The 24,386-nt window shown below is 33.0% G+C and overlaps 1 protein-coding gene across 1 annotated transcript; it reads left to right on the top strand.

Moving 5' to 3' along the window:
• Positions 1 to 1,852: 1,852 nt before the first annotated feature.
• On the top strand, positions 1,853 to 18,930 carry LOC127702246 (uncharacterized). The gene is made up of 2 exons (XM_052206359.1): positions 1,853 to 2,542; positions 15,789 to 18,930. The coding sequence occupies exons 1-2, from the start codon at positions 1,993 to 1,995 to the stop codon at positions 16,826 to 16,828; spliced, it is 1,590 nt and encodes a 529-aa protein (XP_052062319.1). The 5' UTR covers positions 1,853 to 1,992; the 3' UTR covers positions 16,829 to 18,930.
• The last annotated feature ends 5,456 nt before the right edge of the window (positions 18,931 to 24,386 follow it).

Here is a 24,386-nt window from a genome sequence, read left to right as displayed (position 1 = left end):
CTGGTTGGGCACTACAGGCTTCTTGAAACCTTTAGATTATTTTTCTAGTCAACTTGTGTGTAACTTTATAATGGAGGATTGTTTCTTTGTGTTAATACAAAGAATAGTCTACATAGATATTAGATAATGAGGAGGTTTGTGGATCCAGAACTAATTAGGGCCCCGCCAAATGGCGGACGCCCTATAGTGATCTTCCGTCCGTCCGTCCTTAACAAATTGTGTCCGCTCTATATCTAGAGAACCGTTATGATTTCAAAGTTTATACTTGACATGTATATTAACCAACACCAGAGGGTGTGTCATAATGTATGTTCAACTTCCTAGGTCAAAGGTCATGGTCAAAAACTTTGGTTTTAGTTGACAACCCCATGTTCTATGGTAAAGATCGTGTCCACTCTATATCTTGAGAACAGTTATGATTTCAAAGTTTATACTTGATATGTATATAAACCAACACCAGAGGGTGTGTCATAATTCATGTAAAACTTCTTAGGTCAAAGGTCAAGATACAAATTTTTTACCACACATTATTCACAGCGGGGCCCACAGAGATGGCTCCCATCTCAATGATATCTAGTTCTACCTATTGCCATGTTGTTCAATATATGTTGCATTCTTTGAGGGTCTTTACAAGTTGGCTGATTGTGGTCACATTGATTTGGGATTGTATCAAGATCTAGCAAGTTAGGCTATCTAGCCCATATTATTTTTATTGTTTGTAAGTGTTGTTCTTTCTATTATGTTAGACAGGTGATGGTTGGTTCAGTTTGCTGGTTTGTGCAATACTATATTTAGAAAATTCCTGATAACATTTTACACATTATACCCGGGTATATATATAATTATATATAATTACTGTAAATATCAGCACAACAATGTTAAATCTGCAAATTTGCAGAAGCAAATTTTTGTTCTTCCCTCGCCAGGATTATATATAAATAAATAACATAACACAACTTATTAGTTCTTAAAATTAGGGTTTATTGCAAAGTTTGAATAAAAACATCTTGAAAACCGAGTTATTAAAGATAGCTGTTTTACATTAATAATGTCTCTACAATATATTGTCTTTCAGGGTCAGTATTGCCTTTAGAATGGGAAATGTAGTTCTCTACAATATATTGTCTTTCAGGGTCAGTATTGCCTTGAGAATGGGAAATGTAGTTCTCTACAATATATTGTCTTTCAGGGTCAGTATTACCTTGAGAATGGGAAATGTAGTTCTCTACAATATATTGTCTTTCAGGGTCAGTATTGCCTTGAGAATGGGAAATGTAGTTCTCTACAATATATTGTCTTTCAGGGTCAGTATTACCTTGAGAATGGGAAATGTAGTTCTCTACAATATATTGTCTTTCAGGGTCAGTATTACCTTGAGAATGGGAAATGTAGTTCTCTACAATATATTGTCTTTCAGGGTCAGTATTACCTTGAGAATGGGAAATGTAGTTCTCTACAATATATTGTCTTTCAGGGTCAGTATTGCCTTGAGAATGGGAAATGTAGTTCTCTACAATATATTGTCTTTCAGGGTCAGTATTACCTTGAGAATGGGAAATGTAGTTCTCTACAATATATTGTCTTTCAGGGTCAGTATTGCCTTGAGAATGGGAAATGTAGTTCTCTACAATATATTGTCTTTCAGGGTCAGTATTACCTTGAGAATGGGAAATGTAGTTCTCTACAATATATTGTCTTTCAGGGTCAGTATTGCCTTGAGAATGGGAAATGTAGTTCTCTACAATATATTGTCTTTCAGGGTCAGTATTGCCTTTAGAATGGGAAATGTAGTTAACGTCTAATGGAACTAATGTATTAGAATCAAAGGAAGCAAGTAAAATAGAGATCAAAACCTAAAAAGAAATAAATCTTAAGAAGTTGAAGGTAAATCAGCTATAGATACAGTAGAATTACATAACCTCAAAAATACTTCAACAGAGAAACAAAGGTAAAATAGACACTTTAGAAATATCTTCTGTCAACTCTGTCAAAATGGAAAATGGTATCCATGATGATCAGAAACCTGAAAATGATATGACTGAAAAGCTGAAAGTGACTGATGAAGGGAGTGTTAAAACAGGGGATGCAATTAGTGTAAAAAATGTAGAAAATACTGTTGAAGAAGATGGTGACAAAACAGGGGAGATAAATGGGGAAGATAGGGTTTCCATTCCAGACTACACTCCACCACAATCAGCTGATGCTTCATTTTCAGCAGATGCAGATAATGAGGGAGATAATAAGAAGTTAGATAATGATCCATTGGTAGATCAAACAACAAATGATACAAATGGGACAGATGAATCTCCAGTAAGACCAACCACTAGTGAAAAAGTTACAAGGCCAACCACTGCAGATGACACCAATGAAATGTCAGGTCAGAGGTCAAGGTCAGGAAGTGATAGCCAAGTTCCTGATCCTGTCCTAAAAACGGAAGAACCTGACAGACCAGACTCCTCGTCAAGTGAAGAAACAGGTTCATGGATATCAAGCTCATCAAGTGACCAGTCAGTCAAGGATTCAGAAGCTCAGACTAAGGAAGGTAAGGGCAAAGGTCATAAACTAGGTCAGGCAAGAAGAGTTAATTCAATAATTCAGTTTATACATTAATCTGATTGGAAACACTTGTTATTAATGTTACGTCATATTTCATGTTCACATTCCAAAATCAATAACATTTAAATACATTTGTAATACATTGTTTATTCAGGTAAACAACTGACCGGGATTGAATAAGGGATTGAATAAGATATTTAAATTAGAATTCTTAATTTGATGAAATTTGATAAAACTATAATTCGATACTTTTAGCTCATTGATTAATTTGGATGAATGAATTTTTGGTTCTGATAAATGTATTTGTTTTCGTAAGAACTTTCTGTCATATCATAGATATATACATGTACATGTATATCATTTACAAAATCAATATATATTTATCAGTAAAATGTTACAAATCAAATGTTTTGCGACGTCACTAGACACCATGAAATAATTGACCATTTAAAGTTTAAATATGATATTTTCTTAAAAGTCCAATATGAAATAAACACTGTCATTGTGTATTTAACTGATTTTAAAAGATATCTTTTAAGCAATTTGCACAATTTTGTCCAAGATTTGGTTATTATGACAACTTTTAAGCATTAAAGAGGTAGGCATTTTAATTTGTTATATAATTGTACAAAAACTATAAATATAAGTTACTAGATCAGTATATAAATAAAGAATTTATTTATTTATTATTAATTTTATATTATTGTGTTTCTCTGAATCAGGATAGGACAGATATCAATTAAAATAATGATGTACCATTAGCCATTTAAACCAATTTCTGGACATGGAAGTTCAAAAAATAGCACTATTTATTATCTTGTGTTTTGTTTGACTCCACTGACATTCAACAGTTATCGTAGATGATTTTGAGGAAAACTTGACATTATTTATTTCTGATTTTTGTTTCCCTTCCAGTCGCTTGCTGTCCACTTATTAATATGTATATCATTATTTTAAATAAAAGATGGTGATAACAAAATATTAGATAATGATCTTTTACAGGACTATTAAAAACATTTGTTGGAGATATGTTGGTCCCGTTTTCACATTCATTTTAACCAATTCTATGATGAGAAATGATTGTTGGTTGCTTAACGTCCAAAGGCAAATATTTCATGCATGTTCAAGATGACTATGATGAGAAATGATTCCTAGTAATTTCTCCTCATCACATGCCAGTTGATTTGCCAGAGAGATTGCAATCTAACATTCTGTTATATCATGATCAATCATAGTTAATAATGCTGAAGGGAGTTAACTCTGTGTAAGTAAACAGTACTTTTTGATAGTTACAAAATGGAAAAGATTATATCAGCAGAGACCCAAAATTCCAAAACAGACATCAATTCCTGTTTTGACTATTAAATACTTTGTGTGGAATATAGTGACTCAAAAATTTGATCAAATGAATAGTTCCATCTATCTCAAATATTAACAGAAAACAGAAAATTAAGAAATTAAGAAATGGTAATGTTTTCCTTTGATATGACTACAGTTATTGTCTATCTATCAACAGCTATTTGATACATCTAGAAGTACTGTGGATTTATAGAGTATCGTTGATCATCTCAACGTGATTGATTTTCCCGCTTGAGCCGGTACGGCGAAAGTGAGAAACGCAATCGAGTTGAGATGACCAATGATAATCTGTTCATCGCTATTTTACCTATGACGACGTTGTCAATTTCATAAGCAACGCCACGTGTCCCCTTAGTTTCCAGCGATAATTTTTTATATCACTCGACTCCACTGAGAAAGGAAAATTTCGTAAAATAGCGATAATTATTATTATTAGTGGAATACCAATTTCTAAAGGATGTAGTGGGTAAAGGTGAACTACGAATTTTAAAGTACACATTTCTATAGGCTTCTTTTTGCTTTTATGCAGACTTTAGCAAAACCAAAAAATCAGATATCTACAAAAATACAAGTTTTCCTCAATCCATGAAAATTAGTATCCCTGAAAATAAATGAATCCACAGTAAAAGCTTTACTGTAGGATTTGTGTCATAAGGCTATTTATCTGGTGAAGTACTCTGTAGGATTTGTGTCATAAGGCTATTTATCTGGTGAAGTACTCTGTAGGATTTGTGTCATGAGGCTATTTATCTGGTGAAGTACTCTGCAGGATTTGTGTCATGAGGCTATTTATCTGGTGAAGTACTCTGTAGGATTTGTGTCATGAGGCTATTGATCTGGTGAAGTACACTGTAGGATTTGTGTCATGAGGCTATTTATCTGGTGAAGTTCTCTGTAGGATTTGTGTCATAAGGCTATTGATCTGGTGAAGTACACTGTAGGATTTGTGAAATTAGGCTATTTATCTAGTGAAGTACTCTGTAGGATTTGTGTCATGAGGCTATTGATCTGGTGAAGTACACTGTAGGATTTGTGTCATGAGGCTATTTATCTGGTGAAGTACTCTGTAGGATTTGTGTCATAAGGCTATTTATCTGGTGAAGTACTCTGTAGGATTTGTGTCATGAGGCTATTTATCTGGTGAAGTACTCTGTAGGATTTGTGTCATAAGGCTATTAATCTGGTGAAGTACTCTGTAGGATTTTGTGTCATAAGGCTATTTATCTGGTGAAGTACACTGTAGGATTTGTATCATAAGGCAGTTTATCTGGTGAAGAACTCTGTAGGATTTGTGTCATAAGACAGTTTATCTGGTGAAGTACTCTGTAGGATTTGTGTCATAAGGCTATTTATCTGGTGAAGTACTCTGTAGGATTTGTGTCATGAGGCTATTCATCAGAAGTATACTGTAGGATTTGTGTCATAAGGCTATTTATCTGGTGAAGTACTCTGTAGGATTTGTGTCATGAGGTTATTTATCTGGTGAAGTACTCTGTAGGATTTGTGTCATGAGGCTATTTATCAGGTGAAGTACTCTGTAGGATTTGTGTCATGAGGCTATTCATCTGAAGTACACTGTAGGATTTGTGTCATAAGGCTATTTATCTGGTGAAATTCTCTGTAGGATTTGTGTCATGAGGCTGTTTATCTGGTGAAGTACTCTGTAGGATTTGTGTCATGAGGTTATTTATCTGGTGAAGTACACTGAAGTACTCTGTAGGTTTGTGTCATGAGGCTTTTTATCTGGTGAAGTACTCTGTAGGATTTGTGTCATGGGTTTATTTATCTGGTGACATACTCTGTAGGATTTGTGTCATGGGGTTATCTATCTGGTGAAGTACTCTGTAGGATTTGTGTCATAATGCTATTTATCTGGTGAAGTACTCTGTAGGATTTGTGTCATAAGGCTATTTATCTGGTGAAGTACTCTGTAGGATTTGTGTCATAAGGCTGTTTATCTGGTGAAGTACTCTGTAGGATTTGTGTCATGAGGCTATTTATCTGGTGAAGTACTCTGTAGGATTTGTGTCATAAGGCTATTTATCTGGTGAAGTACTCTGTAGGATTTGTGTCATAAGGCTGTTTATCTGGTGAAGTACTCTGTAGGATTTGTGTCATGAGGCTATTTATCTGGTGAAGTACTCTGTAGGATTTGTGTCATGAGGCTATTTATCTGGTGAAGTACTCTGTAGGATTTGTGTCATGAGGCTATTTATCTGGTGAAGTACTCTGTAGGATTTGTGTCATAAGGCTATTTATCTGCTGAAGTACACTGTAGGATTTGTGTCATAAGGCTGTTTATCTGGTGAAGTACTCTGTAGGATTTGTGTCATAAGGCTATTTATCTGGTGAAGTACTCTGTAGGATTTGTGGCATGATGCTATTTATCTGGTGAAGTACTCTGTAGGATTTGTGTCATGAGGCTATTTATCTGGTGTAGTACTCTGTAGCATTTGTTTCATGAGGCTATTTATCTGGTGAAGTACACTGTAGGATTTGTGTCATAAGGCTATTTATCTGGTGAAATTCTCTGTAGGATTTGTGTCATGAGGCTGTTTATCTGGTGAAGTACTCTGTAGGATTTGTGTCATGAGGTTATTTATCTGGTGAAGTACACTGAAGTACTCTGTAGGATTTGTGTCATGAGGCTTTTTATCTGGTGAAGTACTCTGTAGGATTTGTGTCATGGGTTTATTTATCTGGTGACATACTCTGTAGGATTTGTGTCATGGGGTTATCTATCTGGTGAAGTACTCTGTAGGATTTGTGTCATAATGCTATTTATCTGGTGAAGTACTCTGTAGGATTTGTGTCATGAGGCTATTTATCTGGTGAAGTACTCTGTAGGATTTGTGTCATGAGGTTATTTATCTGGTGAAGTACACTGAAGTACTCTGTAGGATTTGTGTCATGAGGCTATTTATCTGGTGAAGTACTCTGTAGGATTTGTGTCATAAGGCTATTTATCTGGTGAAGTACTCTGTAGGATTTTGTGTCATAAGGCTATTTATCTGGTGAAGTACACTGTAGGATTTGTATCATAAGGCAGTTTATCTGGTGAGGTTCTCTGTAGGATTTGTGTCATTATGCAGTTGATCTGGTGAAGTACTCTGTAGGATTTGTGTCATAAGGCAGTTTATCTGGTGAAGTACTCTGTAGGATTTGTGTCATAAGGCTATTTATCTGGAGAAGTAATCTGTAGGATTTGTGTCATAAGGCTATTTATCTGGTGTAGTACTCTGTAGGATTTGTGTCATAAGGCTATTTATCTGGTGAAGTACTCTGTAGTATTTGTGGCATAAGGCTGTTTATCTGATGAAGTACTCTGTAGGATTTGTGTCATAAGGCTATTTATCTGGTGAAGTACTCTGTAGGATTTGTGTCATGAGGCTATTTATCTGTAGTACACTGTAGGATTTGTGTCATAAGGCTATTTATCTGGTGAAGTACTCTGTAGGATTTGTGTCATGAGGTTATTTATCTGGTGAAGTACTCTAGGATTTGTGTCATGAGGCTATTTATCTGGTGAAGTACACTGTAGGATTTGTGTCATGAGGCTATTTATCTGGTGAAGTACTCTGTAGGATTTGTGTCATGAGGCTGTTTATCTGGTGAAGTACTCTGTAGGATTTGTGTCATGAGGTTATTTATCTGGTGAAGTACACTGAAGTACTCTGTAGGATTTGTGTCATAAGGCTATTGATCTGGTGAAGTACTCTGTAGGATTTTGTGTCATGAGGCTATTTATCTGGTGAAGTACTCTGTATGATTTTGTGTCATGAGGCTATTTATCTGGTGAAGTACTCTATGATTTTGTGTCATGAGGCTATTTATCTGGTGAAGTACTCTGTAGGACTTTGTGTCATGAGGCTATTTATCTGGTGAAGTACTCTGTAGGACTTTGTGTCATAATGCTATTTATCTGGTGAAGTACTCTGCAGGATTTGTGTCATGAGGCTATTTATCTGGTGAAGTACTCTGCAGGTTAAAGGTTTGTCTCACATATTTTTATGATGGAATGATAAAAGGAAGGCTTCTTTTCACTAATGGTTTTGCTTGTAAGCATTGCCGACATAAACTATATCTGTACATTTGAATGTTTACCTAACTTTTTTCAGCATCTGTGTAAAAAGAGATGTCAATATTCACACAGTGGTCATGAAATGTATTGTGGTATTGTTTTCTGGGGCCTAATTGAGCTTTATATGTAAACTAATTTGCCGTTATATGGAAACTGACTAGTTTTAATCAATAAGTTTTATAATCAATGGTTAATTACTACCTTATCTGTTTGATAAGAGACACAGAATTAATTTCTTCTTTTAATCACCTGTGCAGGTACAAATCCAGGTATTTGTATGAATTCTCCGTAATTTATAGATAAATATTACAAAAGGGAATCCATTAATGATAAATCTTTTTATAGTCACATAATTCACTTAAAGTCAGTAGACAAATTACACTTGGATCAACTGCAAGTTATTACAAATATTAAGGTAAAGTTATTTTAATAGATTTATTGTTTTCTTAGTGCTATAATAAAAATATCTGTAAATTATTTTAGTAAATTAAATGAAATTTAAGACGGATATGTTGACATTTTTTTTTGTGTAAGCCATATCTTGACCAAGCATCTAATTAATTGCTCTTTAGTGTTATTTATTGTTTGGCCATTAGAATTTCAATGTTGTGTTTGCAAAGGCCTAAGATGATTTAAAAAATATAACGTGATTTAAGTGAACTGTTTAAATGCTAAGACTAAGGCCAAAACTTTTTGCAATTTGTATAGTTTTTTTCTGCCTTGACCCTGCTAAATTTTGATTTAATGCTGTAGTGTTCCTCTGCTTAATTTTCATTTATTGTCCTGTTCATAGCATGCTTAGTTTTCATCCAATGTTCTGCTTGGGTCTTGCTTAGTTTCTTCAACTTGTTCTAGTTTTTAATTGCTTAGTTTTCATTCAATGTTCTGCTTAGACCCGACTTAGTTTCTGATACAAGTTTTGCTTTTTCCCTGCTAAGATTACTTTTTGTAAGCCATATCTTGACCAAACCTCTACTTAATTGCTGTTCAGTGTTATTTATTGTTTGGCCATTAGATTTTCATGACAATGTTCTGCTTAGGTCTTGCTTAGTTTCTGATACAAGTTATGCTGTATCCCTGCTTAGTTTTCATTCAGTGTTCTGCTTAAACCCTACTAAGTTTCTAATACATGTTCAGCCTTATCCCTGTTTAATTTATATTCAATGTTCTGCTGAGAACTTGCTTAGTTTCTGGTACAAGTTCTGCTATATCCCTGCTTTGTTTTCATTCACCTAGTGTTCTTTATTTACTTATTTAAATTTTTTCTTTATTTTACATACCAAATATTAAATTTCTTTAGGTATGGTAAAGTCTGTTACGGGTATAAAACATAATTATTATTATGACATGGACCTATAATCTTTTAATTTTTAAGCATTACTGGGATGCTTCTATGTGTCAGATATGGAATTAAGTAAAAAAACTTAAACATTTGAAACTTTTTATGAATGTTTTCTTTTCAGTTTGAAAAATTAATATAAAACTGACAACATGCATTTTGTTATTAAACTGTTATCAAGTATGCTGAGACGTTCCTATTTGTTTATAAAACTTAGTGCTTTCTAGAGAAATATATTTCAGCTTGGACAAAGTTATAAATTTTAGGGTAGTTTCATTTAAGATTTATTTAACCACTTATTCACAATGTGGATAATATAGTGCATTCATCTCACATTGTCCCTTTCATGGTCATCTGTCCTTATGTTACTGTGCATTTATTTATTTTTGTGGATTGAGAAAAACTTATACTTACGTGGATACTTGATTACATGGTTTTGCCAAAGTCTGTGCAAAAGCCTAAAGAAAATGTGCACTTCTTTAAATATTTAAAAAAAATTCATGGTAAAACTATACCCGCGAAATTCATGAAAATTGGTATCCCATGAATAATAATGAATCTACAGTAAATATTACTCAGATTTTGTATTGTGGAATAATTTGATATTTGGTCTGGAATTTTATCATGATGATTTGTACTGTATAAGGGATTTTCAGATGGTTTGACAATACTATGATTTTTATAACACATGGAGTTTTTAGCGAATTGGGGTAAAATTCTATGCATGACAATGCCTGCACTAAAACTTCATGTTTAAACAAATCCAATAACAATTTCTATCCTACAACTTTTCTCTTTGTATTATGTATAAGAAATACAGTAATGCTGTACATTTATTACTAGAAATATAAGTATGCACTCTTAATTTGATACTAGCATCCCAAATACCAGTATTTTAAAATTCCATCAAAATTTTAGACTTCATCCCACTTGTCCCCAGAAGTTTTATGCCAAATATCTCCCATAATGTCTTCCTGGTTCGACACAGATCTTTCACCTGTTCTTAGTTTTTGGTTTTTTTTTAAGATATAACCACTCATTCTTATATTTTTTTTCCAGATATAGACATATTAAAATTTCAAGAAAATAGATGAACCTGTGGGAACTTTAGAAATTGCAAACTTGAAATAATTAATATTGATTTTAGTAAAACCAATTTACTAGCAGCCCTTGAAGGATCTTGCACTATTTTTCATTAATCAAATAAACGTCAGCTCATTTATTTGGATATGAATATTTTGAAAGATCTGAATGCCTGAAGGTTCTTTTCAAATGTTGGCGAAATTATTTTCACTTTAAGAAGTTTCTAAGTCATTTCATTATGAAATAAGGAGATGTGGTATGATTGCCGGTGAGATAACTATCCCCAAGAGACCAAATGAAGTAAATGTTAGCAACTATATGTTGCTGTATGGCCTTCAACATTGACCATTCAAGCTATAAATGACCCTAACATAAGAATGGGAAAAACAATTCAAAATAGAACAATGGCCTGATCTATGTACAAAACAACAAACAAAAAACAAATATGATATACAGTAACAAACGACAACCACTGAATAACAGGCTCCTGACTTGGGACAGACACATACAGAATGTGGCAGATCCAATAAAATAAGTTTTGTTATCAGGGCATCAGCATCTTCTATCTACTTTTGTCAATGTATTATGAATAGAGAAATACATTTAGGTCTTCTTTTTGGATGCTGATAACTTGGGGCTGGCAATACCTTAAATAGTCTTTCTACTGGAAAATTTTTAAGTATTAACAAACATAATAGTTCACTATTTTTATATCCCCGCCTTAAAAAAGTGGGGGTATACTGTTTTACAACAACTTCCTGTTTACCAAACACTTGTATCAGTTTACACATGATAGCCAAGTTGAAAATTTTGTCACATTTTTCTCAGGAACTACAATACAAGGATTTCTGAAATTTGATTTCAGGGTTTATATAAGTCAGCTATACCGTGTGATGCATTTTCAGATTCATCACTCAACAACTTCCTGTTTACCGAAATATTTGGGTGGGGGTATCATCAGTGAGCAGTAGCTTGCAGTTTTACTTGTTATTTCTTTGAAATTGTGTCATTTGGTTGTTATCTCATTGATGTATGTCCTTAATCACCTTTTATTCATATGTGTATACAAATGTATTAGATTCTTAATAATAATAATAATAATAATAATAAATTCTTTATTTAAAGAGGGTAAACTCAGTTAGTTACAATAAACTAATCTTCCCTGAGGCCCTCACATACAAATTACAATACAATCAAAAACAGATATTTACACATAGTTAATTTACAGTCAATTAGTTCAATGTAATATTCTTAGTAATACCATTTCAATTCTCCACAGTTATGGCCTTATTATCCACGACTGAGCTTTAACCTGAGTTCTCAATTTGTTGAAAATAACATAACTGCTGTTTTTTATAATTATTTTAGTTATAACATGTTTAAATTACGTATACATGAAAATAAATGAAAGCAATAGAAGCTGTAGGACTACAAAACAAATGAATAAATAATGATTTTCTTAAAGCCAATTTTCCTTGAAATTTTGCACTATTTATCATTATCAAATTATAAAAGTACAGTTATGTGAAGTTTATTCAAATAAGAAGACTATTATACACTGTAAATGATTTTATGCTGGCTATACAGGCTTCATCTCCGTCCATCATGTCTATTGTTGTATATTGTGGTAAACTTTTTAAAAAATCAATCATCATTGCTAAAATAGAACAAAGGGTATAATGCATTAATTTGTCTAATATCTGGAAAACCATGATAGACACAGAAATCCAAATGAGTTAAAAATGCTGCTCAGAATGTCAAGATATACCTCTTTACCATTTTTATCAAAATCATTATGTGACATCTTATAGGAGTTATTGCCCTTAAAAGACGATTTTAGGCTAATGTTTCATGTTTTGGGCTTTTCAAAAACTGAAATGAATAAGTAATGACTCTAAACAGCAAAAATTATCAAAATACAAGATCGACCAAAATGTTAAATGACCGAAACTTATTATAGTTGTTGTCCTTAAATGATGAAATTTGATTTAATAATTTTTGTGTTTTTGTCGAGCCTGCGACTTTTGTCGCAGAAAGCTCGACATAGGGATAGTGATCCGGCGGCGGCGGCGTTAGCTAACTTCTTAAAAGCTTTATATTTTAGAAGGTGGGAGACCTGGATGCTTCATACTTTGTATATAGATGCCTCATGTTACGAAGTTTCCGTTAGTCACATGTCCAATGTCCTTGACCTCATTTTCATGGTTCAGTGACAACTTGAAAAAAAAGTTCAGATTTTTTGGAATGTTAAATTCTCTCTTATTATAAGTAATAGGATAACTATATTTGGTATGTACGTACCTTGCAAGGTCCTCATGCCCGTCAGATAGTTTTCACTTGACCTTGACCTCATTTCATGGATCAGTGAACAAGGTTAAGTTTTCGTGGTCAAGTCCATATCTGAGATACTATAAGCAATAGGTCTACTATATTTGGTGTATGTAATGATAGTAAGGTGTACATGTCCAACTGGCAGGTGTCATCTGACCTAGACCTCATTTTCATGGTTCAGTGGTCATAGTTTAGTTTTTGTGTTTTGGTCTGTTTTTCTAATACTGTATGCAATAGGTCAACTGTATTTGGTGTATGGAAATATTTTATGATGTACATGTCAGTCTGGCATGTTTTATTTGACCTTGACCTCATTTTCAAGGTTCATTGCTTATGTTAAGTTTTTGTGTTTTGGTTTGTTTTTCTTACACTGTATGCAGTAGGTCAACTATATTTGGTGTATGGAAATATTTTACGATGTACATGTAAGTCTGGCATGTTTTATTTGACCTTGACCTCATTTTCAAGGTTCATTGCTTATGTTAAGTTTTTGTGTTTTGGTCTGTTTTTCTTACACTTTAAGCAATAGGTCAACTATATTTGGTGTATGGAATGATTGTAAGGTGTACATGTCTAGCTGGCAGGTGTCATTTGACCTTGACCTCATTTTCATGGTTCAGTGGTCAAAGTTAAGATTTTGAGTTTTGGTCTTTTTTTCTAATACTATATGCAATAGGAAAACTATATTTGGTGTATGGAAATATTTTATGATCTTTATGTCAGTCACGCAGGTTTTATTTCACCTTGACCTCATTTTCACAGTTAATTTCTCAGTGTTAAGTTTTTGTGTTTTGGTCTGTTTTTCTTAAACTATAAGCAATAGGTCAAATATATTTGTTGTATGGAAGAATTGTTAGCTGTACATGCCTGCCTGTCATGGTTCATCTGACCTTGACCTCATTTTCATGGTTCATTGGTCAATGTTTAGTTTTCTTGGTTAATGTTAAGTTTATGTGACAGTTGTAAGAAAGCTTTATATTTAGGACTATCAACATAATATCAATGATTAGTAAAGAAGGCGAGACATTTCAGCGTGTGCACTCTTGTTAACTGTTATTTTGAAAAATATAATAGATAGGTAGAAACTGTAAATAGGAAAACTAATCAGCAATACAAGATATATATTTTGATAAGTGACAGATTCAGGCTCTAAGGAGCCTCTTGTTTTATCAATAGTCTATTTTCCAATTCCCATAATTGACCCTATAATTAAAGATTCATTTGTCAGATGTCCCCCATAGGAGGGACATAGATTTTCATCGACAATGGAGAGCTAGTGGAAAGAGCAAATTTATCTGTGCTTAATGTGTGTAACCTTAAGTTTTTTCATATCTTTTAATTACATTTAATTTTTTGTTAATTTAGCTAAAAACTTTTGATACCATCAGTTATTTTTCACTAACAATGCTGATATATCACTTTCTGCTTATCATGCTTTGCATGTGCAGAAGTCAATTTTGTCGGGTATAGTACCAGTCTATGATTGACAAAAGTAACAGAATCAAGGTAATTGGGAAATGGACTATTGGCAGCTTGTTTATCTTAATATTAAGACCATTATCTATTAGAATGTGAGACATTGTTGTCTGACAGAAAGTTAAACCACAGTGTAAATCTGTAAGTTGGAAAATAAACTAGAGTAAATCTGTGACAGAAAATCAAACCACCTGTACTTTACTAAGGTGAAAAGCAAAATTATTTCAATGGGGTCTTGTAAATTCTAACCTTATGATGTACTGGATTTTAACACATTTATAAGAAAAGTACTCAATTTGGATCAATTTATTCTGGTATACATTAATAAAAATTGAAAGATGCATACTAGAAAATATAATGTTTTCCCAACACATCTATATACTTTAGCAAATTTTGATCACTTGATTATATTTGAAAACCCTTTAAAATTAATAAATTATTTTTATATGTTCATACAGGTAAAAAAATAAAATCTAAAATTGGTTTGAAGTTACTTTGAACCGCCCCTGATCATCAAATTTCCCAGGGCATGTTTTCATGATAATAATAAATGTAAAATAAACTAAGATTAGATTAGGCCTTTAAAGTGTCGAAAACTACAAAATACATTCTGTTATAAAGTGATATTATTTAAAAGTTATGGGTTGGGAGGAAATAATCAATTATACGACAACGCCATCTAATTTCAATTTATCAATCTTGTGAGTGTTTTCTTGTGTGAACCCTTATTCAGGGTTACAAATGCCAAAATTATTGTACCTTTTCTTTGTAATACATTTTATTTCACTTGTTCAACTTAACTTACTCTTGGACAGAAATTCTGACACATATCTATACATAGCTGTATCTATGATTTCAGAATGTTTATAATGCAAATTTGAAGATTTTTATTTAATTTTGTATTTAAAATTTGACCTAGCAAATATGCATCATGTAAATAAATCAGTTTGCTTTGGTGTTCTGAACTTGTAACTAAAATTAGTTAGATTTGTGGGTTTGTTCAAAATATTTGCAAATACTTGTAGTAGAGTATTAAAAGACAGATTGTGTCGTTATACATCATATTTTCATTGTGACTTAAAGTGAGTGTCAAGTGAGGCAAGTTCTATAAACTGTTAATTTCATATATCATTGAATTTAAATTAAGCTCTATCAATTAGAAAGGCTCAATTATTTGTTTTCACATGATTTTCAGTTTTGACACTAATTTGATTTGTTTTAATTGTTTTTAACATAGAATTAATTTGAAAATTTTATGTATATCATTTAAGATAGGTAAAGGAGAATTATTAATTAATTATGAAAATTTATTACATGTTTAAAGATGAAAAAAATTCAGAAAAAGTAAATGCTTTTCAAAACTAGGTGTAAATTCTTGTTATTCTTAAGCTAAATATCAAAACCTTATCAATTTTAATTTACTTTTATTGGCATAATGAAAGTGATAAAATTGTTTATAACAGTGTGTAATAGTTGTTTACGACACATTGAGTTTACATTGCAGAGATATTCAGTTTTCACTTGTCAGAACTAATACAATTACCCAAATTAAACTATTTACAGGTAAACAGATTGTTGGAGGAAGTGATGACCAGTTAGCAACTAGTAGTCCTCAAGACAACAACCAGGGATTAGGTATAAGTGAAGAACAAAATATTGAACAAAGCCAAGAAAACCAGGAGGATACGATAGATCAACAAGAAACCAGCCCAATAGTCAAAATGAGTTCAGAGGAGAAAACTATTGAGCCTGTTGAAACCGTTGCTGAAGAGCAAAAGACAGATGACATAGAACCAAAGAAAGAGGAAAACGAGAGTAAGAATGAAACAAATGATGGACAGAAGGAAGAAGAAGTTACTAAGCATGAAGAAACAAAAGAAACAGAAAAAGATATAAATGCTGAGGAGGAGCAAAAAAGACTTGAAGAAGAGAAAAAAGAAGAGGAAGCAAAGAAATTAGCAGAAGAGGAAGAAAGACGTCTTTTAGATGCTAAATTGGAAGAGGAGGAAGCAACAAAAAAGAAAGCTGAGGAAGAGGAGGAGTCAAGGCGTCGTGCAGAAGAGGAGGCAAAACTTCAAGCAGAGGAAGAAGCAAGAAAGCAAGCAGAAGAGGAAGAAGCAAGAAAGCAAGCAGAAGAGGAAGAGCAGAGGAAAAATGCACTTCTGAATCAGCAAGAATCAAAAGATGCCATGCAACAATTGATTGACGACAACACAAGATTGGCTGATGATGCAAAAACTGCTAAAGAGGAACTTCAACAAGTCACAGAGAAACACAAGGTTGTAGAGACTGAATTAAGTGAATTAAGGAAAGAAAATGACGAAAATAAGGTTCAAGTGAAAAATTTACAAGAGGAGCTAGAGAAATTAAAAAGGCAAACTCCAGGTACAACAGAAAATGAAGATAATGATGCCCAAATAAAAGACTTGCAATTGAAATTAAAACAGATTGCTCATGAAGATGAGGAAAAGGAAAAGAAAATTCAAGAATTAAGTAAAGAACTTCATCAACTTAAAATAGAATTACGTCAGAAAAGTGCAGGACACTCTAATGATAGAAATGCAGCCGACAATCCCAAATCAAAATCTTGTGTTATTTTGTAAATTCCATATTTAGGATAAAGAGAACCGTGAATGATATTTTCTGAAACATATTCTGTGATAGGTTAATTTTGTGATACCATCTAAGTCCTTGGTGCATATTTATCTCAAAGTAAGTGTATATTGTATACATGTAAATTACCATTTAACTTATTGTACACTCAATTTTTTCTTTTCATTTTCCCTGTAAATAGATTTAGTTCACAAGAAATAATTTTTAGACTTAATTTCAAATAAAATCTATTATTCTTTTTTCATGATTTATTTAATTTAAAAGTGAAGGGTACAATAAACTTTGTTCACTTTATTTGTAAAATTGTTTAATATGTAAATTACTTTTATTTATTTTTATAGAAGAATGTAGACTCCATGAAGTGCAATCAAACTGATAAACAAAACTAATTTATGTATAGATATGTAAATTACCCCTAATTTGTAAAAAAAATCTTGACTTTACATGTTTGTACATATTAATTCTCATATTCATTTGCTAACCAATATTTAATTGAATATGAGGGTCTGTACTGAAATGAATTTAGAAAGCAGTTTTCATCAAGTATACACGTTCCTTTAAATATCAGCTTCTCTTGGTGAAATTTTACTAAGTTTAGGACATTATTTTAGATACATGTAATTATAAATAACCCGAAAAGAATTAATTTCACTAAATAATGTGAAAACACTTGACCCCTGGACCTCCACCTTATTTTTTTTTTTGGGGGGGGGGGGGAGGGGTGTGATATGGCTTATAATAAGTAAATTGTGATTGGGTCAATTTCATTATTGAAGAAATCAAACTAAAAATTCTTAGAAAAAATGGATATGGTGAAAAAAGGGTGGGTTTGTAGCCTTAGGAATCTAATGCAATAATTACCAAAAAAGAACTTTTGTAAAATGTTTGTTCCTTTTAAGCCTTGACTAATTTTTTTCTTCAGATTTAGGATATAAACAATTATTTTTGAATAATATAGAACTTGAACTTCTGCAAAATCTTTAGTGATGTTAGCATAATTCATACTTTGATGACCCCAGTAGTTAAGACCCCTGCTGGATGATACCAGAAGTTTGTTTGTAGCTAAGCACCCAGTGTTTATAAAGTTTACCTTTAACTTTATGAGTATAGACATTTAATTAATCTGATACCCTTTAATCTACTTTGATTATATGTATGAAAGTCGTGATTAGAAAGTGTAAAATTATTTTATCTTATATCAAACTTCATAATTTATTTTAAGGATTTTCAGTCAATACCAAAGTTAAATGTCCTGACTGAATTTTTGAGTTCTATTTATTGACTGTTATGTAATTTATTGATAACATTCTATTTAGTCTCAGAGGTAGTTTATTTGAACTGCATAAATTATTATTGACTTGGCATGTGCAATTTAGATTAGGGGAAGGGGAATAACTCAAAATAATCATTAACTTATTATTGTGGCAAGATAAGATATATAAAGTGCATTTCTTTTTTAAAATCTTGGTAAAAAAAGAGAGTCAAAGTTCTAGGGAACAATATCCTGTTATTAGAGTCAATACTAATCCTTTTTCTAAAGCTTTGAAATGTTCATTATAAATTAGCTATGTGTGAAAAATAAGACTATTTAATTGGAAAAACGCACTTTTCATTCTCTTGTATATTTTTATACAGAAAGCTTTTCTTTTTTTCTAGTCAAACAGTCAAAATAAAGCATTATACTATTTTTTTTTACTGAATATGGTTATATGTTTTTGTGATATGTAATTCCAATTAGACCTTATTTTCAATCTTTCACAAAAAAAATTGATACATAATTTTAGTCTACTTATTTGTAATATTGTTAGTATAATTTATTATTGTGTTGTCCTCCCAATGAACTATAGAAGATTTGTCTTCTCACTATATTTTTGTGAAATCCGTCCAGGAATTTTATTGTTATACTTTAAAGCATTAATAAATTTCAGTTTGATTTACACAAAATGCCAAAATTAGTATTAGAACAACATGTATTAAAATAATATGTATGTTAAATATAACTATTTATACTAGATGAAGTTTCAGGTTTTGAAATACATATATAATTGATCTGTAATTGTTACAAAATAGCTTTATAAAACTTGTTATTGTCGCTTTGTTTGAATTGTTACTGGTCTGGTCTATTGGTCCCATATCAGTCCTTCTACTAATCTTACTATATAGTTTTTATTCCCATATTATTTATTATACCCCATGGAACACAATTGGGTATAATGTTTTTGACCCATCTGTCCGTCAGTCAGTCTTGTTCTTGTTCTTGTCATCACAACTCCTCTGAAACCACACAACAGAATGTCATTAAACGTTGTAGATAATAAAGAACATACTATGTAGATACGTACGGCCATGAACAATGAAAAAAAAACAATACTGTATAGTCGACTATAAAAGGCACCGACATGAAAATTACGAAACAATTCAAATCAGAAAACTAACGGCCTAATTTATAACAAAACAATTTACAAAAAACAAATATGACAGACATGAACCAATAACAACCACTGAACTACAGGCTCCTCACTTTGGACAGGCACATAAAGACATAAATACCTTAATTGGGTATTTTTCATGATGTTGAATGAACTTAAAGTTTTTCCCTTTTCCAGAGTCTACTTGAGGGTATCTGTTGACAGTTCTGTTTGTCCTATCTGTTGTCAGGGATGACTGTCTTGTTGAAAGGTTTTCCCTTTTCATGAGTCTACTTGAGGGTATCTGTTGATATTTCTGTTTGTCCTATCTGTTGTCAGGGATGACTGTCTTGTTGAAAGGTTTTCCCTTTTCATGAGTCTACTTGAGGGTATCTATTGATAGTTCTGTTTGTCCTATCTGTTGTCAGGGATGACTGTCTTGTTGAAAGGTTTTCCCTTTTCATGAGTCTACTTGAGGGTATCTGTTGATAGTTCTGTTTGTCCTATCTGTTGTCAGGGATGACTGTCTCATGAAAAGGGAAAACCTTTCAACAAGTCTACTTGAGGGTACCTGTTGAAAGTTCTGTTTGTCCTATCTGTTGTCAGGGATGACTGTCTTGTTGAAAGGTTTTCCCTTTTCATGAGTCTACTTGAGGGTATCTGTTGATAGTTCTGTTTGTTCTATCTGTTGTCAGGGATGACTGTCTTGTTGAAAGGTTTTCCCTTTTCATGAGTCTACTTGAGGGTATCTGTTGATAGTTCTGTTTGTCCTATCTGTTGTCAGGGATGACTGTCTTGTTGAAAGGTTTTCCCTTTTCATGAGTCTACTTGAGGGTATCTGTTGATAGTTCTGTTTGTCCTATCTGTTGTCAGGGATGACTGTCTTGTTGAAAGGTTTTCCCTTTTCATGAGTCTACTTGAGGGTATCTGTTGATAGTTCTGTTTGTCCTATCCGTTGTCAGGGATGACTGTCTTGTTGAAAGGTTTTCCCTTTTCATAAGTCTACTTGAGGGTATCTGTTGATAGTTCTGTTTGTCCTATCTGTTGTCAGGGATGACTGTCTTGTTGAAAGGTTTTCCCTTTTCATGAGTCTACTTGAGGGTATCTGTTGATATTTCTGTTTGTCCTATCTGTTGTCAGGGATGACTGTCTTGTTGAAAAGTTTTCTTTTTTCATGAGTCTACTTGAGGGTATCTGTTGATATTTCTGTTTGTCCTATCTTTTGTCAGGGATGACTGTCTTGTTGAAAGGTTTTCCCTTTTCATGAGTCTACTTGGGGGTATCTATTGATAGTTCTGTTTGTCCTATCTGTTGTCAGGGATGACTGTCTCATGAAAAGGGAAAACCTTTCAACAAGTCTACTTGAGGGTACCTGTTGATAGTTCTGTTTCTCCTATCTGTTGTCAGGGATGACTGTCTTGTTGAAAGGTTTTCCCTTTTCATGAGTCTACTTGAGGGTATCTGTTGATAGTTCTGTTTGTCCTATCTGTTGTCAGGGATGACTGTCTTGTTGAAAGGTTTTCCCTTTTCATGAGTCTACTTGAGGGTATCTGTTGATAGTTCTGTTTGTCCTATCTGTTGTCAGGGATGGCTGTCTTGTTGAAAGGTTTTCCCTTTTCATGAGTCTACTTGAGGGTACCTGTTGATAGTTCTGTTTCTCCTATCTGTTGTCAGGGATGACTGTCTTGTTGAAAGGTTTTCCCTTTTCATGAGTCTACTTGAGGGTATCTGTTGATAGTTCTGTTTGTCCTATCTGTTGTCAGGGATGACTGTCTTGTTGAAAGGTTTTCCCTTTTCATGGGTCTACTTGAGGGTATCTGTTGATAGTTCTGTTTGTCCTATCTGTTGTCAGGGATGGCTGTCTTGTTGAAAGGTTTTCCCTTTTCATGAGTCTACTTGAGGGTATCTGTTGATAGTTCTGTTTGTCCTATCTGTTGTCAGGGATGGCTGTCTTGTTGCAAGTGTTTTCCCTTTTCATGAGTCTACTTGAGGGTATCTGTTGATAGTTCTGTTTGTCCTATCTGTTGTCAGGGATGACTGTCTTGTTGAAAGGTTTTCCCTTTTCATGAGTCTACTTGAGGGTATCTGTTGATAGTTCTGTTTGTCCTATCTGTTGTCAGGGATGACTGTCTTGTTGAAAGGTTTTCCCTTTTCATGAGTCTACTTGAGGGTATCTGTTGATAGTTCTGTTTGTCCTATCTGTTGTCAGGGATGACTGTCTTGTTGAAAGGTTTTCCCTTTTCATGAGTCTACTTGAGGGTATCTGTTGATATTTCTGTTTGTCCTATCTGTTGTCAGGGATGACTGTCTTGTTGAAAAGTTTTCTTTTTTCATGAGTCTACTTGAGGGTATCTGTTGATATTTCTGTTTGTCCTATCTTTTGTCAGGGATGACTGTCTTGTTGAAAGGTTTTCCCTTTTCATGAGTCTACTTGAGGTTATCTGTTGATATTTCTGTTTGACCTATATGTTGTCAGGGATGACTGTCTTGTTGCAAGTGTTTTCCCTTTTACAAGTCTACTTTAGGATCTGTTGATGTTTCTGTTTGTCCTATCTGTTGTAACCACCTGTGGTCTCGTGATTGTGCTCAAATTGATGTAATATACTAAAGACTTTATACTTCGTATCAACAATTGATGTAATATACTAAAGACTTTATACTTCGTATCAACTCTTTATCTACCAAGGACACATCATTTAGAAGTGATAGCAAATTTTTATTAGCTTGTTGTCAGAAAAATGTATGTGATTAAAGTAACATGTCTTCCTGTGGACAGTTACATTTTTGGCTAGAATCTCAGTGTGTTAGTCTAGTATGTAACAGATATCTTCATGTCGTATAAAAGTGTCAACTTCCTGAATATAGCCAAATTTAGGCTAACCACCAACAAACTTATATTGGAATGTTAACATAGTAGTAGTAGCAAACATTTATGAACCATACATTACTTAGTCATCTTTGTTAGCACAATATATTTTGGTTTGGTTGAATCAGATTTAATGGTACTTAAACTTTCCCTCACATATCATATCTTTCTTGGAATACCTTTCCAAAATCAATAGATGTCTTCCCCAAAATTGACTTTACTAAACTGTATGGGTTTTACTATACAGTATGGGTATGGGTATGAGCTGACTATATGGTATTTGGTTTTGCTCTTTGTTGAAGGCTGTGCAGTGACCTTTTTAAAATTGCTTAAATCCACATTATTTAGACTTTATTGGATAGTTTTCTCATTGTCAATCATACCACATCTCTTTAATTTATATTTTAAGTTTACCCAAATTTAAAGGCACAAAATTGACCTTTGATTCAAAAGATCATCAATGAAAAGACTGCCGGATTGTCAGTCTTTTCATTGATGTGTTATTGTATTTTTATGACTGGTGACTTGAAAATCAATGAAGGTTTCCTCTCACTAAGGTCAGTTACCTACAAAATTTAGTGAAAAGTACAAAGATATCAAAATCATAAATCGAGGGACAAATGACACCTAGCCAGAAGACAAACTTTCTACAAAACATTACACAGAAAACTTAAGTTTAGGAAACACAATAAATTGCTTCGCCGAGCGCAGCTGGAGACGACCTCAGAGGTCCAATCCTGAACAGTTGGGGCAAAAATGGACACAATATTGGCGCTTGATACAGGTCTGAATTTGGATTGTAATTAAATATTTGACACAGAATAACTGTAGTCAAAGAACTTAGAATTGGTTATATGATTTGAATTTATGTTCAATTTTTTGCTTTTGTGCAATACACTATGCTGTTGCAAATTGATCCCCCACCCAAAATTTTTTTTTTACCCCCACCCCCCTTTTTTTGCAAAAAAAAAATATTTGAAGAAATATTCGTTTTAATTTCTGAAATGAGAAAAAAATTGCCCCCCCCCCAATTTTTTTTCACCTTAAACCCTCACCCCCACCCCCCTTTAAAAAAAAAAATCTTTCCCACAAGATATGGTCATAATCTCAATTCAAATTTCCAATGGAGTTTGCAACCATAATTACCCATTTAAATACATCATAAAAGTCTTAAAATAGAAAATGACATACATAATCAGGGCTAAAATTAATATTCCTTAATCAGCATTTTTAATAGTAACTTCTAAAAATAAATTGACAGCTAATCACCTCAAGACAATACAACATTTCTTTATACATAATTTAAAAGCAGTGTAAGGGAGGTAATCCAAACATAACATTGTACTTTTAAGTAATTGTCCATTAACCAGGAAACCCTTGTTTTTCCCCCTTTTTGCCCCTTATTCCTAAACAGTTTGAGCCATAACCCCCAAAGCCAATCCTAACCATCCCTTTGTGGTATGGAAACTTGTGGTCTAATTTCAGAGAGATCCATACACCTTTCCACAAGTTATTGTCTAGAAACTAGAAAAATGCTTATTTGGGCCCCTTTTTGGCCCCTCATTCCTAAACTGTTAGGACCATAACCCCCAAAATCAATCCAAACCTTCCTTTTGTGGTTATTAACCTTGTTTTTAAATTTCATAGATTTCTATTTACATATACTAAAGTTATTGTCCGGAAACCAAATGTCTTCGGACGAAGCAGACGACGACGACGTGATACCAATATACGGCAGCAAATTTTTTTGCAGTCGTATAAAAACACAAATCCCATTAATGACGTGTGTAACATCTTATGCTTCAGAAGAGAAAGCAGTTCCTTAAGTTAAAACTGTTCTGACTAGCCAGAGTATGTGATAAGGCTTCATTCCATATTGTCTACTGATAGATGTGTCTCATGACTGACATTTCCAATTTACAACCCAGCATTACATAACATGTATATTCTGTTACTTAAAAATATGAACAAATGTTCGATTTGAAATAAAAATACTAAGTGTTTTCATGACAACGATGCATAATAGCATTTATAATATAAAAACAAACTAAAACATAATATCACGTGTAAAAATAGCAAAAACAACACAAACCTCACAAAAGAAGAAACATTGGGAGAACTTCTGTGATGTAGACTGGTAAGCATTTCATGCTCCATTAGAAGCACCAGTCATGTTGGTCTTAATAAAGTAGAATTGGTTAAGGCTACAACAAATGAAACTGGTTATTATCTTTAACAGATTTTAATTGATTTTAATCAATGGTCCTATCTGTT

This window comes from Mytilus californianus, unplaced genomic scaffold, assembly GCF_021869535.1.
Source record: "Mytilus californianus isolate M0D057914Y unplaced genomic scaffold, xbMytCali1.0.p SCAF_1, whole genome shotgun sequence".
In the NCBI taxonomy this organism is placed as follows: domain Eukaryota; kingdom Metazoa; phylum Mollusca; class Bivalvia; order Mytilida; family Mytilidae; genus Mytilus; species Mytilus californianus.
The sequence above is the reverse complement of the archived record's forward strand: the minus strand, read 5'-3'. Positions and strand labels throughout refer to the sequence as shown.

Coding starts and splice junctions, on each gene's coding strand:
- LOC127702246 (XM_052206359.1), top strand. CDS start 1,993: ATGGAAAATGGTATCCATGATGATCAGAAACCTGAAAATGATATGACT. Junction 2,543..15,788: donor AGAAGCTCAGACTAAGGAAG/GTAAGGGCAAAG, acceptor AACTATTTACAG/GTAAACAGATTGTTGGAGGA.